This window comes from Aegilops tauschii, chromosome 7 (assembly GCF_002575655.3).
Source record: "Aegilops tauschii subsp. strangulata cultivar AL8/78 chromosome 7, Aet v6.0, whole genome shotgun sequence".
NCBI lineage: Eukaryota > Viridiplantae > Streptophyta > Magnoliopsida > Poales > Poaceae > Aegilops > Aegilops tauschii.
Window position 1 is genome coordinate 2,668,440 of NC_053041.3, and position 19,225 is coordinate 2,687,664.

Consider the following 19,225-nt stretch of genomic DNA (forward strand, 5'->3'; position numbering starts at 1 on the left):
GCCCAACACCAATTTTCCCCTTTTTCTTTTCTGTTTTGCTATTCAGCTATGCAGTTTTTGTCCAAAATGTGTTTTTACGGTATTAGTATATATCACCAAGCACATTATTGTATCAACATATTAAATTAGGCAATTTTATGATAGCTATATGTCTATGATACTTAAAATTAATTTACTAGAGTGTAAATTAATGGGCATGAAATATTTAATGCAGGATATGTTGGGCATATCCAAGAAAGAATTTGCCGAGCTTGCCATTGATTGCAATAACTTTTTGACCTGGGCCATGGATGTCAAGACTCAAGAATAACTTGGCCGTCCGGAACATCATTTCAGCGATAACCACACCCACTAAGGGACCTCCTGCTATAACATATGCCATCGAGTCTGTGATAGCATACAACTATGGTGTGCATCGAATCAGCTCAAAGTTACGATTCCACAATAGTGCAACTTTGAATGCCGATTTCATCGAGAAAATGGTCTCTACTTTCATCCATTCATGAGGATTTTGGCTGAACAATACCGTGCAGTAAAGAAAAGTGGAAAGCCAGAAATCAACGCCATGGCAGCCGAGTTTGCTGCCATGGCGAACATCTCCACGACCTCAGCATTGAAAGGTACTTCCTCGGCCCAATAATATAAGAGCGTTTTTTATACTATACGGAGGAAGTATTGATCTGTGTATAAGGTGTCGTATTGAGAAACAGCAAATCCACCTCAGGTTCAATTTTTATAGGTGCCGGTTGGAGAGCATCACGGTACATACCTCCTCTGCTAGAAAGGTCGTAAGTCGGGTAGTAGGCGTAGGTGGCCATGCCGCAGTTATTGGAGCCGTTCCCGCGCGTGAGTCGCATGTAGCCCCCCTCGCCCCACCCCGACCCCCACTGGTTCTTCACCATCCAGTACTCCATCTTCTCGCTGCCGTCAACGTTCCCGTAGCCCACCACCGTCACGGCGTGGTTCAGCTTCTGCCCGCACGACGAGCTGCCGGTGTACACGCCGGCAAAGTAGTGCTGGAAGTCATAGTCGGCCTCGACGGCCACGGCCACCGGCTGGCTGGCCACGAGCTCCTGCAACGCACCCTCATCGCCGTGCAGGCTCGCAAACCGGGGGGCACCGACGGAGGCGGCCGAATTTGGACTGACGCCGCTGCTGCGGCATGCGCCCTGCTGGCCGCTATACGCGTAGTCTTTCTCCAGCTGCAGGCCGCCGCTGGCGGTGATGTAGTTCAGCGCGTCGTTGATGTACCCGCCCTTGCAGGTGCTCCGGCTGCCGGTACAGTCGAGCACCTGCTGCTCTGACATGGAGATGAGGTTGCCGGTTGCGACCTTTACGAGCCCCTCGGTCGCCGCAACCGCCACGAACGCCCAGCAACAAGCTGCACGTGTAAAACACATGTATATTCATTTTCGAATTTTGGATGGTGCTGATGCCCTTGCAGGAGCTGCAGATTCTTACCGCATGAAAGTTGATTCTTGACTTGGGTGACGGCGCCCCTCCAGTCCACACTGTCCGGCGTGGACCGGAACTGAGCCTTGGACATGTTCACCGTGGCCACCGGCTGGTGACTGTACCCGAGGTGCTTCTCCGCGAACTCTTCGTAGGTGAGGTCAGAGAACTGGTTGAGGCCCAGCGTGTACGTCCGGTTGCCGGCCTGGTTGACAGCGTCTACGTGCCATGCGTTGGCCGCAAACACCTCCTGACGGTGCAGTTTCTCGGCAGCGTCCGTGTACAAGCGCCCATGCTTGGCCATCCACTGCTCGTGCCGGGCAGCCAGCGCTTCCTCTCGCCCCGCGGCAGCGCTCAGAAAGGCAGTGGCGGCCACGAGCACAAGCAGAAGCAGTGTGCCGTGGAGGCGGTGCGAGCTGTGAATCGGCGCCATTAGATAGCTAGCTTGTTTGCTTGCTTTTTCTTGCAATGGTTCACCAGCGAGCTACTAAGCTGCTACGCCCTCGAATGGCGAGCACAAGGGGATATTTGAACGGATTCCATACTTTTCATTGCAGAGCATGTTTGTATCTGACGGTGGACGGTGGTTGCTGTCGTCTGTCCGTATATTCTTCTTCGTCCTTGTCGTCTTCTTTTTCTACGGCGGACGGATATCGTACGTCGCACATGCATATAGTTTGGCCGATGTATGTGGCCTGAATTACATGTTTGACTTGTGCTTCTCTCGGAGAATAACAAAACACATGACTTCTCATTCTATTAAAATTTTGGGATAGATACATCAAGGTCTAAAGAAAGAAATTGTGGACGGCTAACTCCTAAAAAATGCTGCATAGTTACATTGTATCACTGGGCGAACTCTCTTGCATTTTCTTGCGTGTCAGCCCTAAATTTCTTCAGCGCCCATGCACAAAGATCAGCCTTATTAGTTTTCCAAATTTTACTACGCAATAAGCTTGACAAATAGTCAGGTTAATTATTCTCGCAAAATTTGATGCACCGTAGAATGACTCTATAAAATGGGGTTCACAAGAGCATCTTCAATAGTATCACAATAACCCACTACGTACGCAAGCCCACTCGATCACACGCTGACTCGCACACAAACACGGACAAGAAGCACACAACATGCACACGACCCGGAATGAGGCTGCGGTATGTGGGCTGACACACTAATAATCGACTGAAAATAAGTATAAAAAATTCCATGTGTGATAAATAGCAAAACCGGCTTTTAATTAGTTGCTTTGAGATATTTTGATTATCACGGTAGTCTCAGTCAAAGTCATGGGGTCGTAGCAAAACTGGGATTGTATTTTTTTTGGGGAAACTTTCGATTTTTTCGTTTTCAATCATGATAGTACAACGAACATCAAATATAATAAAAATTACATCCAGATTCGTAAACCACCTAACAACGACTAGAAGCACTGGAGCGAGCCGAAGGCATGCCGACACCTCCTTCGCCGGAGCTGAACAAAACTTGTTGTAGTAGACAATTAAGAAGTTGTCGTGTTAAGGCCCCATAGGACCAGCGCACTAGAACAATAAGTGCCAGCAATAAAGAGTAGGGTAGTTCGGAAAGATCCAACCTAAAGACACATGTATATAGACGAACAACGATCAGATCCGAGCATATCCACCAAACACAACCACCGACCGAATCCCGCGATATCCGCTGGACATCACCTCCACACACCCTTCGACGATGCTAGACGCACAACCAGAATGAAAGCTAGGCGGGAAGAATCTTATTCCATCTTCAGAGAGCCGTTGTTGTCTTGTCTTCGTGAGCAGGACACACACACCCTAACAAAACCTTAAGAAGCACCTACAAACGGAGCCCTCCCGCCAGCAAGGGCCGGGATCCACTGCGCACCTATGGCCATAAGGTCACAGGTAACGTGGCGAATCGGCGACGCCGCTGACGGAAGACAGAAACCCTAGCCGTTTTTCCTTAGGAGGAGAGGAGAGACGTAGGAAGGAGGGACACACTTAGCAAAATTGGGTTTGTATAATGAATAAAATCAACCTAAGAGCAGAGCACTTTTGTGCAATGCCTGTAGAGCTAAAAAGTATGTCATCACTCTACCCATGTTGTTGTCCACCTTTATCGTGACACTCACGGAGACTCTGTCCCCAACGTACCGGTACGATGCATTTGACACGATTTTGGTACGACACATGCTTCCATGTAATCTCCGCCGCCACTAGCGCCCCCTCCCAGCTGTCTCCCTTCTCGCCGCCGCCGGCCAGGGTTGAGCCCCTAGGACTACAAGGTGGCGGCGGGTCAGCTTTCTCATTCCCTCTCATCCCTTCAGTGCCATGGCTATGGGCACCTTACCGAGTTAGCGCCGTGCGCGCCGGTGCCAGTGTTGCTTGGTCTTGGTAGGCCGGCAGTGGATCTAGGCCCTGGGGCACGGCTAGCAGGGCTGCTCAAGCGTTGATGGCCACTGCCGAGGGCTGGCCTTTTCCTTCGGATCTGGACGGGGCGCCGCCGTATTCTGGAGATTGATCTTTCCGATCTGTCTATTGTTGTGCTCCTTCGCAACCGGCGATTGGGCAGGGTCTCATCAGATCTCACCTTCGGGGCGACATCGGCGGACAGCACCGATGGTCGATATCGTACACGTGCAACATGGCTTCACTGTTTGGCGACGTCTGGAGGAGCTCGGCGGCTCTTGGACTTAGTGCTTGTCGCCCTTGATCGGGAGGTGCGTTCCTGATCTAGCAGTGGTTGTGCTTCGCATGGCGATGTTGATCTGCCTTTCATGCTTTGGCTACGGCCATGTCGGACTTTGGGCTGATGGCCTGGGCATGGCTCTCTCTCCGGCAAGGTTGTAGTCGACGGTAGTGTGCTCTGCCGTAGGTGTTGGTGTTTATAACGACCACTCCGGCCTATAGCGGAGGACTCGCCGCGGATTAAGGTGGCCACCAAAAGTTCTTTGTGAGGTTTCTTTTCTCCAAACTTGGTGGTTGACTTCATCAGAATGATGTAAACTATGGACGACGGCTTGACGTAGAGGAATGATTGTGCAGTGGCGATAGTCCACATCGTATGCAGCTGCTGGGATCGTGGAAAAGTGGTGGCGACAACATATAAGTCACGTTGGCTTCGAGTTCTAGGGTGAAAGCCTAGGTATGGCCCGTGTTGGTTATACATGGCAATGGCGATACTTTTATTTCGTTACCATGTTGAAGGCAGTGTTCGGATATGCTTAGACTGGATTTTTAGTGTGAAAACCTATATTCTTACCTTGAATGGTTGGATCCGGTGACGGCGACGCTCGAGCGCCGATCCATCTGGAAGGCGTTGATGTCGAAGAACTTCGCCGCCTGCGTGGTGTCATAAGATGTTGGTGCAGATATTGTCATTGTTGTGGTCTGCCGATCACGGATCAAATCGCCTAAATATGTTTTCCTTGCCTACCCATAGCTTTGATTTTATATGACTTTGCTATTTGCCGGCGTGTTTTTTACGTGCATGTGTTGGTGTTGGCTGTGTGTGTCTTAGCTATGCAGAGGCAGGTTGTGTGCTATTTGGGATTGTATCCTTTTGATGATCCATTTGAGGCAATAAAATTCACCCTTTGTCGAAAATCAGACCATGGTACAAATTTGGATTCAAAGAAATAAATTTGGATTCAAAGAAATTGTATAGCTAACAACAACTGAATTTTCCCCGCAAAGAAAAAATCACTGATTTTACCTTGTCCGTGACTAGTCATACGTGCATCGTACGACTGACTACTGACTAATTAATTAACTGGCTGCTTCAAAGTCTGTTGTACTATGGTTTTCCATTTCCTTGCAATATGTTCGGCAACTACGTTGTTATCATCCAAGTATATATTGGAATATACGTACAGGTAGCATTGCCGTGTGAGACATGCAACATACTCATCCGCAAATCGGTATGCACATGAATGGCTCCAACACGAAAGACTTGACCGCTAGCTGGAGCTGGCCGTAACTCTCATGCATACTCTCCGTCAAGGCATTCAGGGAAGGTTCCGCAAACTCTCACACGCCATGCATCAAGTATAGCAGGTTCTGCAGACTTCCATGGCCACTGAAAGGGCGTAGGTAGATCTCAGTCAGCTGACATAACATATTTTATTTTTTTACACAAATCTTCATATAAGGTCTCATGAATATAGCAGACTTCGTTAAGTCTCAGTTCACTGAGATTTAGCAATCCCGTTAATGAAATCGTTGATGGCGTGGTTGTGTTTACGGTTGTTGCGGATGAAAACATCACCGCGCTTATTATTCCAGTTCATGAACACACGTACATAAGTTTGGACACTCTATTCTTTTTGCGCAGTGAAGTACCTACAACGTCTTACATTTTTTTTTACAAATGTGTAGCACTTAGTAAATTACCAACTGGTAAGATGAAATCAACAAGCTAAGAGAAAACTAATGAGCAACATGGCGCCGCTCGACGAGTATGCACGTGCATGACGCCGGCGTGCTCTCATTGCCATGGGCTCGCCGGATCTGATATCCGTGTCCGGATGCACCCCCTCGTTTGTAAACCAACAACTGAATGAATTCATTTTCCTGGTTCTCAAAAGAGCAGCTTTTCACTGATAACCAGACTGTATAATAGTTCAACAAGTCCAATTTTCAGATTTCAACAAAAAAAAACCAGCTTCGAAGTGAAGATTGTATAATATTTAACCAAGTGATTTATTTCTCTCTATTTCATATCACAGTGTGCTTCTAATCTCAGTAAGAAAAAATATTTTGCACTGTTTTGCAGCAGCTGTTCATTTCAGTTGCTTGAATTGCATTGTTACGTGCTCTATGCTGCTGGAACCAACACATGCAACCTCTTTGTGTTCCACGAAGCCTCCTACAGTTTAGATGTCACAGTTTTCTCGACTTCTCGGAATTATAATTGATGCACATTTTGGCAATAAGCCACGGTGAGCGCAGCCTGCATGCGTGCGGGCACGAGCTGGCCGTGTCGGGTCCGTGGCAGGTGTCCCTGTGTGTGTTTGGGCATAGTTTGACCTTTGTATGGGCATGATCCGACTAGGGTATAGGCATAGTCTGGGGTGTGTCCGACTAGTGTGTACAGGCTGTGTGCGTGCGTGAGTGTGTGTGTCTGTTAGCAAGATAGCCGGGAGCTGACCGTGTCACCGCACTAGAAACGGCTGCATTGTTTGCGTTGGAGCGCGATGGGTGTGCTGGACGGGAAAGCGAAGCATGGCAAATGCAGCAGAGGAGCGAGGCGTGGAGACCGAGTCCCGTGGTGGAGTTTGTGGCTCCATGCACGAGGGCGGACGACTAGGCAGAAGAACGTGTATGTGCGTGTAGACCTGGCTGGAGTTGGTTTCATGGAAGCTGTGTCGCTGAGAGGCTATAAGTGATGATGTACTGCTCGTGTGGGTTGAGTTCGAGCTCATGGAAAAACGCCGTTGTCGCGATGGGCGTTCGTGCGCCAGGGAAAACCAGCAATGTCATTTGCCTTCTTCTTCCCTCCTTCCTCCTCGGTAAGAGCCAGAGAGAGAAGTGTGTAGTGAGACAGAGAGAGGTAGAGTTAGGGCCAGCTAGGGCAAGGGCTCGGTTCCAGCAATTGGCATGAGATCCACTTTGCGTAGGTGTGATCGCCGGCAGCCAAGGTGCTTGTCCCGCATGGCGGTGGTGACGGTGGCGCGATGTCGTTTCCCGTCCCGCCACCATTGACTCTGACCAACTACACCTCCTGGGCGATCAAGGTGGAGGCGATCCTTAATGCCCAGGGGTTGTGGGGCGTGGTTGCGTCGGCGAAGGGGGCGGCGATCGACGCCAGCAAGAGCATGACGGCGCATGCAATGCTGCTAGGCGCGCTGTCGCAGGAGGTGCTGATGCAGGTGGTGACGAAGCCCACGGCAAAGGAGGTATGGGACTCCCTCAAAGTGCGTTTCGTCGGCGTCGATCGGGTGAAGGCTGCGCGGCTGGCGACACTGCGAGGCGAGTTCGATCGCATTCGGATGCTCAACGCCGACGAGCTGGATGTGTACGCCGGGAAGGTTAGCAGCATGGCGGCGAGGTACGCGGTGCTCGGGGCGACTCTCAATGATGCAGCCATGGTCAAGAAGCTGCTCCACATCATGACGGACCGGCTGTACGCCACGGTGGCCGGCATCGAGAAGTTCTGCGATGTCGAGGAGATGCCCTTTGATTAGGCCCTCGGGCGTCTGAAAGCTTTCGAGGAGTGGACGAGGCAACACTCGCAGGTGGGCGGCGAGCGGGCGGGTGAGAAGCTCATGCTCACCCTGGCTCAGTGGGCTGCGCGGCAGCGGCAGCAGAGCGGAGGCGGCTACATCCATGATGACGATGGCACTGGCAGCACCGCATCAGGTGGCGGAGGGAAGAGGCGCGGCCGTTGCTACAATTGTGGACGGTGCAGCCACTTCAAGCGCGAGTGCACGTGGCCACGGAAGGCAAAGGCGGCGGAGCATGCACTTCTCGGCGACGTTGACGTCGAGGGGCCGGCACTCCTCTAAGCCGTGACTTAAGCGGTGAGTGTTGGCAATAAGCCACGGTGAGCGTAGCCTGCTCACGTGCCCCGTCGGGTGTCACTGTGTGTTTGGCCATAGTCCGACCCTTGTATGGGCATGGTCCGACTAGCGTATAGGTATAGTCTGGGGTGTGTCCGACTAGTGTGTACAGGCTGTGTGCGTGCGTGTGTGTGTGTCTGTTAGCAAGATAGCCAGGAGGTGACCGCGTCACCGCACTGTAAACAGCCGCATTATTCGCATTGGAGCGCGACGGGTATGCTGGCTTGAAGTGTGAAGCGTGGTGAATGAAGCGGAGGAGCGAGGCGTGGAGACCGAGTCCCATGGTGGAGTTCGTGGCTCCATGCACGATGGCGGACGACTCGGCCGGACAACGTGTACGTGCGCGTAGAGCTCGCTAGCTGGACTTGGTTTCGTGGTCACTACGTCGCTGAGAGGCTATAAGTGATGATGTACTGCTCGTGTGGGTTGAGTTCGAGCTCAAGAAAAAACACCTTTGTCACGGCGGGCGTTCGTGCGCCAGAAAAAACCACCGTGTCCTGTGCCTTCTTCTTCCCTCCTTCTTCCTCCTGGGTAGGAGCCAGAGGGAGAAGTGTGCAGAGAGACAGAGAGAGGTAGAGCTAGGGCCAGCTAGGGCAAGAGCTCGGTTCCAACAGCACAGATAGTTTAGGTTTCCTAATAGGTTTTGAGTGGCCTAATGGTGATCTTAGATTGGGATAAGTAAAGCTTATAAACGGGATAATAATACCCATTAGTGCACTTCTGAACTTGTGGACAAGAAATCGTGAGGGCCAATACTACGTGCCTGCGAGCCAGCCTAAATTTGGGTCGGTCACGTGCCAGCCGTCAGCTCGAACCAAGCTAGACCGTCTGATTCTCTTTCCTTTCTTCCCCAATGCGCATAAGATCCGTGCAGGAAAAACATGGCCGCCGCGTGCTCGCCCCTTGGCCGCCGCACGCTCGCCCTCGGCCGTCGCGCGCTCGCCGGCAATCCTGGGCTCGCCGTCTCCCGTTGCCATGGAGGAAGATGCCTTGCTGGTCGCAAACGCCTGGCTATTGTTGTCGCAGCAAAATCCACCGTCAGTTGTAGCAAACGCCGATAACAATGTGAAACAAGAGAAAGAAAGATTGGATCGGCACAACCAATACGGTGGCCTTGGGATGTATATATAGCTGCAGCTAGGGCACACGGCTACATGAGTTGTTACAGGAGATAAGTACAAATACTAACAGCCTCCTATATCACAACAATATACAATTTAACATCCCCTCTCAATCTGAACTTCCTTCAAGAAGATTTAGATTGTATCTATCCGAGACAAACGGCATCTCAGCTAGCGGTTTGTGAATATGTCAGCAACTTGTTCTTTGGAAGAGATGAACCGAACATCCAATGCCTTGGCTGCAACTCTCTCTCGAACAAATTGAAAGTCCACTTCTATATGCTTGGTCCTGGCATGAAATACCGGGTTTGCAGATAGGTAAGTGGCACCCAGATTGGTCTCTGGAAGTTCACTTATGCTGTTTAGACCCAAGTCCAATACCATCAAGAACTTCAGATGCTCTATTTCCTTTGGGAGCTCATAGATACCAATGCACCCTAGTTTGAGGTGCCTCAAGTGAACTAACTTTCCAACATGCTCAAGATGATTAGGACTGTGCGAACCAGAGGGGCCTTCCGAAGCTATGAGACGGAAAACTTCAAAGCATGAAAGTGATGGCAACATCTCAGCATAGCACATGGCATTAAGTGACCTTGCTTGTAATGTTGACGTGCTAGCCAGAGGTTGGACACTACGATGAATAGCTAGCCTATGAGCTTTGTAATGTGAAGTTGTATACTATTCGTTACTATCCAATACAGTAAAAAAGTTTTCTTCCTTTGACAATAGGCATATCATATCCAACATCATGTCATGCACGCGACATCCAATTATGGTGCCAGCATGCATTTCCATGCCTTAATACAGGGGCTCCACTACCGGCATAATCATGCTTTTTATTTACCAACTCGTTGAAGTACCTCTCTCACCAATCCCGAATCACTAGTAGAAAACAGGGCTTTCGTCACAGCCGGATTGAAGGAGGCAACTGTCCCAGTTCGTGAGCCCAGGCGGCCGGCCGGGCCACGTGGGGCATTTGTCCCGGTTCGTCTGGACCTTTTGGTCCCGGTTCCACGCACGAACCGAGACCAATGCGCCTCGCCCCTGGCCCATGACCATTAGTCCCGGTTTGTGCCACAAACCGGGACTAAAGGGTTGGTCCTAGTTGCGGTCAGAGTTTAGTCCCACCTCGCCAACCGAAGGGCGCTCACACCGGTTTATAAGCCCGTCCCTCTCTGCCTTGTTGAGCTCCTCTCAAAGTGAAAATAGATGCCCTTATACAGGGAATTTGACCTAAATTCAGAGTAAATTTCTTTGAAATTCATAGATATTTATTATGAATTTAGGTTGAATTCTCTCTATAGGCGCATCTATGCTCATTTTTTTATGTTGGGGTTGGCGATCTTTACAGACTTTTTGTGTGTTGAATATGCACCATTCAAAATCAGTCTCTGCTTTGAATGGTTCATTTTGAACACACAATAAGTTTAAGAAAATGAAATCCCTTTGTAACAGATGAGTTTTCGTTCGAAACCCTGATACTTCGAAAGAGATTGTCCATTTTGTTCACGAAGTGCATCCAGCTTTTGCCGTAACCCTCTCAACTTTTTAGCACATGCTATGTGGGTGAAATAATGATACCATGCCAACTTTCAACCTTTTCAGAGCTCATTTGTAGGGCTTTTCAATTTCAGGGTCATTTAGCTCAAAACAATCCGTCACTGCATGAAAAATAACAAATGAAGTCAGAAAGGGTTGAAAATTGATGATGTGGCTTTGAATGGTGCATTTTGAACACACAAAAAGTCTGGAGTTCAAATAAGTTCAAGAAAATGAAATCCCTTCGTAACAGATGAGTTTTCTTCCGAAACCCTGATACTTCGAAAGAGATTGTCCATTTTGTTCACGAAGTGCATGCAGCTTTTGCCGGGACCCTCTCAATTTTTAGCACATGCTATGTGGGTGAAATGATGATACCATGCCAACTTTCAACCTTTTCAGAGCTCATTTGTAGGGCTTTTCAATTTCAGGGTCATTTAGCTCAAAACAATCCGTCACTGCATGAAAAATAACAAATGAAGTCAGAAAGGGTTGAAAATTGATGATGTGGCTTTGAATGGTGCATTTTGAACACACAAAAAGTCTGGAGTTCAAATAAGTTCAAGAAAATGAAATCCCTTCGTAACAGATGAGTTTTCTTCCGAAACCCTGATACTTCGAAAGAGATTGTCCATTTTGTTCACGAAGTGCATCCAGCTTTTGCCGGGACCCTCTCAACTTTTTAGCACATGCTATGTGGGTGAAATGATGATACCATGCCAACTTTCAACCTTTTCAGTGTTCATTTGTAGGGTTTTTCAATTTCTGGTTCATTTGAAATGCTTTTCAATTTTAGGGTCTTATAGCTCAAAATAATTAGTAAATGCATGAAAAATAACAAATGAAGTCAGAAAGGATTGAAAATTGATGATGTGGCTTTGAATGGTGCATTTTGAACACACGAAAAGTCAGGAGTTCAAATAAGTTTTAAAAAATGAAATCCCTTTGTAACAGACGAGTTTCCGTATGAAATCCTGATACTTGGAAACAGATTGTCCGTTTTGTACACGAAGTGCATCCACCTTTTGTCGGGACCCACTCAACTTTCTTGCACATGCTATGTGGATGAAATGATGATACCATGCCAACTTTCAACCTTTTCAAACTTCATTTGAAATGCTTTTCAATTTTAGGGTCTTATAGCTCAAAATAATTAGTAAATGCATGAAAAATAACAAATGAAGTCAGAAAGGATTGAAAATTGATGATGTGGCTTTGAATGGTGCATTTTGAACACACAAAAAGTCAGGTGTTCAAATAAGTTTAAAAAAATGAAATCCCTTTGTAACAGACGAGTTTCCGTATGAAATCCTGATACTTCGAAAGAGATTGTCCGTTTTGTACACGAAGTGCATCTAGTTTTTGCCGTAACCCTCTCAACTTCTTCACATGCTATGTGGGTGAAATGATGATACCATGCCAATTTTCAACCTTTTCGGAGTTCATTTGAAATGCTTTTCAATTTTAGGGTCTTATAGCTCAAAAAAGCAGTAAATGCATGAAAAATAATAAAATGCATAAAACTATAATATTTTTTATGATCAACTAAAACTAAAATCAATTAAAATATTCTGTTATGATGAAATAAAATAAAACTATAATATTCTTCAATAGCAAAAAGAATCAACTAAAAAGCTTTTATAAAACTATAATAGCAAAAGGAATCAACTAAAAAGCTTATGTAAACCTCTAGTACTTTTGAAACTAAAATTATATAAAATTTATGCAACTTATATTAACAAAGTATTTTTTGTTCAAAACATTAATAGCAAAAAGAATTTAATAGCAAAAAAATTAACAAAATTTGGTTTTGATTAAAATAGATATTTAAAATAACCTAAAATTACCAAATTGAGTATAATGATAAAACATATTAATATTAAATAGCAGGAAATGGAATCACTCAAAAATCTATTTTTATAGTAAATTTATTCATAAAACTAGTGATTCACATACATTTAAAAAAATAAATGTTAAAACTAATGGCACTAACAGAAAGTTTATAATTTTTGTGACCTAAAAGCGAAAAAGAAATCACTAAAAAACTATAAGTATTCAGTTTTAAGTAGAAATAAAAAAATTAAAAGAAAAAAGGAAAAAATGCCACCTACTGGACCTCCACGGCCTGAATACGACTAGAAACCTTACAATGGGCCAGGATTCAGGCCTGCAGAAGGCCCAATAGGCTCAACAGGCATGGCAAAGTAGAGATTAGGCCCGTAAGCCTGCAATTGAGAGGAGCTCGAGAGGGTGGCGGCAGCAAAGCTTATAAACCACTCCGAGCCCCTCTCAACTAGCGAGGTGGGACTAAACTTCCCACCGCACCGTGCCAGCACAAGGCCTATGGTCCCGGTTCATGCCACCAACCGGGACCATAGGTGGGCATTCGTACCGGTTCGTGGCACCAAACGGTAACAATGCCCACCTATGGTCCCGGTTCGTGCCACCAACCGGGACCATAGGCCTCAGTTTCCCGCCCTTTGGGCTGCCGAAAAGAGACATTTGGTCCCGGTTCGTGGCACTAACCGGGACCATAGGCGGGCATTGGTACCGGTTGGTGCCATGAACCGGTACCATTGGTTTTGCTATATAAGGTAGCACTTGTGAAAATTTTGCCAACTGCTCCCATTCCCCCCGACGCCGCCAGGCCGTTCCTCGTCATCGTCGTTGTCGCCGCCCCGAGCCCCTGCCCCGACACCGTCGCCCCGCCCCTGACCCGCCGTCGACGTCGTCCTCGCCGTCGCCGTCGCCCCGCCCCTGACCCGCCGTCGACGTCGTCCTCGCCGTCGCCCCGCCCCTGACCCGCCGTCGACGTCGCCGGCCTCCTCGTCGTCCTCGTCACCGGCCTCGTCGCCGTCCTGCCTCGAGCCCCCAGTGAGCCCCTTCCCATCCCGATCCGTGCGCTGCCGCGGCTGCCGCCGCCCCTTTGCGCTGCCGCCGCCCCCCTGCGCCACGCCGCCGCCCCTGTTTTTGTATGTATGTATGTATATGGATGTATGTATGGATGGATGGATGGATGTATGTGTATGTGTTCATAGTTTTTTGTTCATAGCATTTTTAGGCTGTATAGTTTTATTTTTGTTCAATGTTTATGGTTAGAAGAGGAGAGGAAAAAATTGTGTTGCAAAAGTTACATTTAAGGTTAGTTGATTTAGTGCATTTTAGGTTATTAGTTCTACTGTTAGTGCACTTAAAGTTAGTTTATTTTTAGTTGAACTAGTTGATTAATTAATAAAACTACTTTATTTTACTATATATAGAAGTAGTTTATTTTTAGTAAGTACTACTTTATTTTATTTATAGTAAGTGCTTAATTAGTAGTTGAACTAGTTGATTTAACAAAAATAGTTTATTTTACTATAGAAGTAGTTTATTTTTAGCAAAGAAATTAATAGAACTAGTTTGTTTTTTTAGTTAAAGCAATTATTCCCGCATCGACGTCGACGATGCCTATCCCGCATCCTCGTCGTCGACTCGGCGGAGGAGGCCGGCTTGATCAGAGGGGCCATGTCCGGGACTGGGCTCCGCCGGGTTGGTTTTGGGAGGTGCTACCTTCCGGTGGGCGTAGGTTGGTGAGGAGCCAGCCCGTCGTTGACCCGATCCTTGTTTGGTGGCGGTCGCGTGGGCCAGTGACGGTGCCGAGGCTTCCGGACACCGCGGAGGTGGTACGTCACCGTGTCAGCGAGGAGGACCAGCACGTCCGTCGCTACATGGTTGCGTTGGAGGGCAGGTTCGACAATACCTGGCAGGTTCTTCAGGGATCTCATTGGAGCTATGATCCTGTGATGGTTCCGTCCCTTTGGGTGTCCATCGCCCGCGGCGATACCCGTCGGGCGCTACGGTTCTAGCTGTACTAGCGATGCTATATGTATGATAGTATTCGAGGTGTATTAGTGATAATATTCGACGATGTACGGACGCATGGAGATGATGTAGTTTTTCTTATAATTGAATGCATCCTAATTTGAATACTACTTTATTTTGTGATTTGATTTTGCTTATTGAATGCTCAAAGTGGAAAACTACTCCTACTTTGAATGCTAAAATTGGAGAGCACTATGCAAGGCGTATGCATATGATTAGTTGATAGCTTATAGGGTTTTTGTTTTCGCAGAAATCTAGGAACCCCCGGCCCCTCCATCATCCCCGCCGTTGTCCCCGTCACCGCCCCCTCCGACATCGAGGTGAGACAAGCCAAATCCTCTTTTAGAAAGATAATTAAACGATATTTCGGGTTGACTTTAAGTCAGTCGAGTCTCCACCATATATGAGAGGACGAAGAATCCCGACTGCTGTCGTGGGGGTAGCTTCTCCTTCGTTCCCGTGTGCTAGACAATTTGGTGTAATGCACTCGAGAACGAAAGGAGGAGCTACCATCACCGACGCTCGCAAATGTCAGAGAGGAATCACTGAGGGAGAGTTCCACCATATATATATGAGAGGACGAAGAATCCCGACTGTTGTCATGGGGGTCGCTTCTCCATTGTTCCCTTGTGGTAGATATTTTGGTGTAATGCACTCAGGGACAAATGGAGGAGCGACCATCACCAACGGTCAAATGTATACACCACGTGAGCTGAGAGTTTTCAAGAAAAGACTCGACAAACCGATAGTCAACCCATGATGAATAATAATGATCTAACTTAGGTTTTTTAGTACATATATTTAATTGTCGACGTTTAATATTTGAATTATGAACATAGGAAATGTCGTACTCGGACGACGAAAGTCTCCCGGGGAGTGCGACTGGTGCCACGACGACCGAGGTCAGTGCGACAGGCCTCACCTGGACGAAGATCGGCGCTTCAGTATTAAGCTGCAGGAGACCTTCGATGTTGAAACGGTACGCAACGACGACAAGTGTTATTTTTTCGTAATTAAACATGGCTTCAACTATTTCAACGTGTACTTTTCATCTTTTACAATTCGACTAGCTTATCCCATGCCATGCAAGACGCTACGTCTTGGAGAGGATGGGTTTTGAAGACCATGAAAGTATGGAAACAAAGAAAATTCACCTAAGGACCCATCATGATATAGATTTTGAAGTAAATCTGTATAATTCTGAGAGCGTAACCCATTTTGGTTGCAAAAATTAGGAATCATTTTGCAAGATGTATGGTTTTGATGAGGGTATGCTTGTCACCATGGATACATCGAGCAAGACAATATGGACATTTGGGTCCTTGTTGATATGCCTCCAATTCTACCGCTATGTGAGTTTCTCAAACATAGTTATTAGCTAATATATATTGTTCATTTCAAAATAGTTGACAGCTTATTTTCATTGACAACTTATTTTGATTGTTCAAACAATGTGCGGAACATGGTAGACAGAACCTACTCAACCAATGGCTCTGAGTTAACTTATAAGTAGAAAACTCATCTGGTCGAATTTTGTACTGATCTTGAGAATTACAATATCTATTGTAAAACTCCTCCACATTATGGTCAATACGTGCCACTAGTGCACGTGTTGAACTACGGTAACTACTATGGAGATACCCTGGTAAGATTTCTTACTATTACGACATCCGTGCATCTTTTGCATACTTCTAAAACTAATACATCATTGCTAACTATGAAGTTATTACTATGTTTTTCAACAGATAATCCCAGAGAATTGTGTGCCTCATTTGATGTATCAGAATGGTAGGCTTGATGTTTTGAACATACAACCAGGTCATCCTACGAATCTCAACTGTCCATACCGGATTTCTAAAAGAAGTGGAGACATGCAAATCAAGGAATGGAAAAAATGTATGGACAGTCGTAAGGAGGTTCTTGGAAGCAAAAGGAAGCGAAGCGCAAGAATTGCAGACAGGATGATCTCCATTCTCCATAATGGAGAGTCAGGGTCTATATTGTTTTATACTATTTTACCTTAAAGAGGGTATTTCGGTCCTACCTAATACTGATGATCATGCGCTAAGAACAATTAAGTAGGGTTGGTTCGATGACTATGAGGATGATGATTGTATGACTTGTTATTAATGACGAGTAGAAGTTGTATGATGATGATTAGTAGGACTTGGTATTATATATGATGATGCATGATGCGCGCATGAAGAGTTATTATATATCAGCGGGTGAAATGAACATGGATTGGATTGAAGTGAAGGCAACATGCATGTGGTGCATGTCGAAAGTAGTACAATCCAAACTTGATCAAGTTAGGATTAGTATTACTTTCGACATGCACCACATGTTGCCTTCACTTCAATCTAAGCCATGTTTAGGCATACCAGTACGTAGCGTTGGTAAACCAAGCACGGAGATATAAGAGAGGACACTTCTCTCTAATAGCTACCTAATAACAACCTAAATTAACCCCTAAATCAGCCCCTTTCAAAAAAAAAACCTCAGCTCCAGCCAGATGCTGATGCGTGGATGCTTATTGGTCCCGATTGGTGTCACCAACCGGGACCAAAGGCCCCCCTGCCTGGGCTGGCCGCAGCGGCCACGTGAAGGACCTTCTGTCCCGGTTCATGTAAGAACCGAGACTAAAGGGTTAGGTCATTAGTAACGACCCTTTAGTCCCGGTTCAAAAACCGGGACAAAAGGCCCTTACCAACCGGGACAATAGGCCCTTTTTCTACCTGTGAATAGTCCTACCCCTGGTTCCTCGTGGATAAAACCTTCGGCGACCCACTTCCATATCAAACTATCTTTTTCAATAAGATGATCTTCAGGATATATGCTCGGATACAATAAGCAAGTCTTTAGGTAACAAGGTAGATCATAATAGCTAAATAGAAGTATTTTTCTCGTGTTCTCCACGTCCTTGTTTTCTTCATGCCCAAAACCAATTGAAGTGTATACCTTAAACCAAAGCTCCACCGGTTTACCGACAAGCAAACTAGCTATTGTGATTATAGCCAATGGAACACCTCCACATTTATGTTTTATTGTATACCTCTACCGGCAGATGATTAGGCTGTTTTATTTCGCCAATAGATACTCTTCTATGAAATAAATCATTGGATAAATCATGAGAAAGTGGTTTTGACTCGTATACTTCACCGGTCGTTGTGGCAACTTCGAGTATACGAGTAGTTGTAATTATCCTGCTTCCACAGTTATTACGCACGAAAGCGTTCATGATTATTTCCCATGTTTCCGTATCCCATATGTCATCAATAACGATGAAGTACCTATCATTGACATTCACAACGCAAGGGTTATCATAAATTAGTGAAAACTCTTTTGTAAGGCGCCTAAGTATGTACAATATCTTTAAAAATAGGATGTATGAAAGCCAGCCTCCTCGTTAAGGAATCTAAATTTGGAATAAGGAAAACTGCATGAGAGACTTGTTCAAGTTGGTTTCATTTCATCATCGATAAACAAATTTCTCAAATTAAAGAATTTTATGTATTACATATTTTTTTTGTTCACACCTATTTTAGGGAGTTCTAATATATATATATATATATATATATATATATATATATATATATATATATATATATATATATATATATATATAATGGCAGAACGGTTGACAGTCACTAGCTATCCAACCAAATGATAGCAAAGAAGTTACGGAAACATGATATTTTACTATATTTTCAAAAAGTATAGAAGTAGCATATTCTATCCAAACCCTTCTCTGGTGTATAATATCTCGAACAAAATCTATGGACCGTCTCAAACTACTTGATGAATTTGAATTACATAATAGGGTGGGTACCTTCTGTTCTCAAGTAACCCTCAGAGTTTGTTGATTAGCTGCCTTTCATCCAACTCCAAGCACTTTTTCCCACCAATTTCATTCAGTATGTCATTGAGAATTTTCTTCACGCTAGGGTTCTATCCTACCGGAACGAAAGCGCTGCAATCGAACTGCGCTTGGCGATTATCATACAATGCTTTGGCAAGAGTTGTCTTTGCCAAGGCCTCCGAATCCAAAAACAGAGAGTATCTTGAGTTGCTTGGACAGATCACCATCCCCGTCACTCAGCTTCTCGGTTAGCTCATTCAATGAATCATCAATGCCGACGAGCTCTTTCCGGTCCTTGTACAGAGCCGATAGGCGAGGGTCAACCATGATTGGGCCAGTTGGATTAGGAACCACATCTTTGACCTTGTACCGGTCACGCCGGGCAGCCACCTCCTGGACGCTGGCCTTGATGCCTTTGATCTCTTTTCCGATGGCATGTCGCGCCTTGCCCTTGGTGAACAAGTCACACATCTTCACGAGCTGTTTGAGCTTGTGCGGCTTGTCGTCAAGCTCAGGGCCCTCAACACGTATCAGGAACTTGTCGATGGTATCCTCCATTCTATATGAAAGATCACTGACCTCGTTTGCCCAGAGCTTGACTTGCTCGTCGAGCTGGTCCCGTGGCACGTCCCCGACCTTGCGGAGGGCAGCGTGCATGCTCCTCAGCTCTCTTTGAAGATACTGGACGTCTTCCTTGATGCCCTTCTGCAGTTCGTTTTCCTCCTTGAGGAGTTCACCGAGCTTGAGGAGCAGGCTGCCCATGCCACCTGTTGCGTGGTCCATTGCTCGCTCTGAGCAGCTGGGTTTTCGGGTGCAATAATGCTTCCTTTCCTTTT

At 46.3% G+C, this 19,225-nt stretch overlaps 3 protein-coding genes across 3 annotated transcripts; 1 reads left to right on the plus strand and 2 right to left on the minus strand.

Moving 5' to 3' along the window:
* Positions 1–149: 149 nt before the first annotated feature.
* On the minus strand, positions 150–1,909 carry LOC109748138 (fruit bromelain-like). The gene is made up of 3 exons (XM_020307184.3): positions 1,462–1,909; positions 770–1,381; positions 150–387 (listed from the first exon to the last, which is right to left on the minus strand). The coding sequence occupies exons 1-3, from the start codon at positions 1,883–1,885 to the stop codon at positions 206–208; spliced, it is 1,218 nt and encodes a 405-aa protein (XP_020162773.2). The 5' UTR covers positions 1,886–1,909; the 3' UTR covers positions 150–205.
* Positions 1,910–7,121: 5,212 nt separating this feature from the next.
* Positions 7,122–7,631, plus strand: LOC141026384 (uncharacterized). Its single transcript, XM_073502845.1, has one exon. The coding sequence runs from the start codon at positions 7,122–7,124 to the stop codon at positions 7,629–7,631; it is 510 nt and encodes a 169-aa protein (XP_073358946.1).
* A 9,730-nt stretch (positions 7,632–17,361) lies between these two features.
* Positions 17,362–19,225, minus strand: LOC109748135 (disease resistance protein PIK6-NP). The gene is made up of 2 exons (XM_073503209.1): positions 18,360–19,225; positions 17,362–17,820 (listed from the first exon to the last, which is right to left on the minus strand). Exon 1 carries the CDS (start codon positions 19,170–19,172, stop codon positions 18,528–18,530), a length of 645 nt encoding a protein of 214 aa, XP_073359310.1. The 5' UTR covers positions 19,173–19,225; the 3' UTR covers positions 17,362–17,820; positions 18,360–18,527.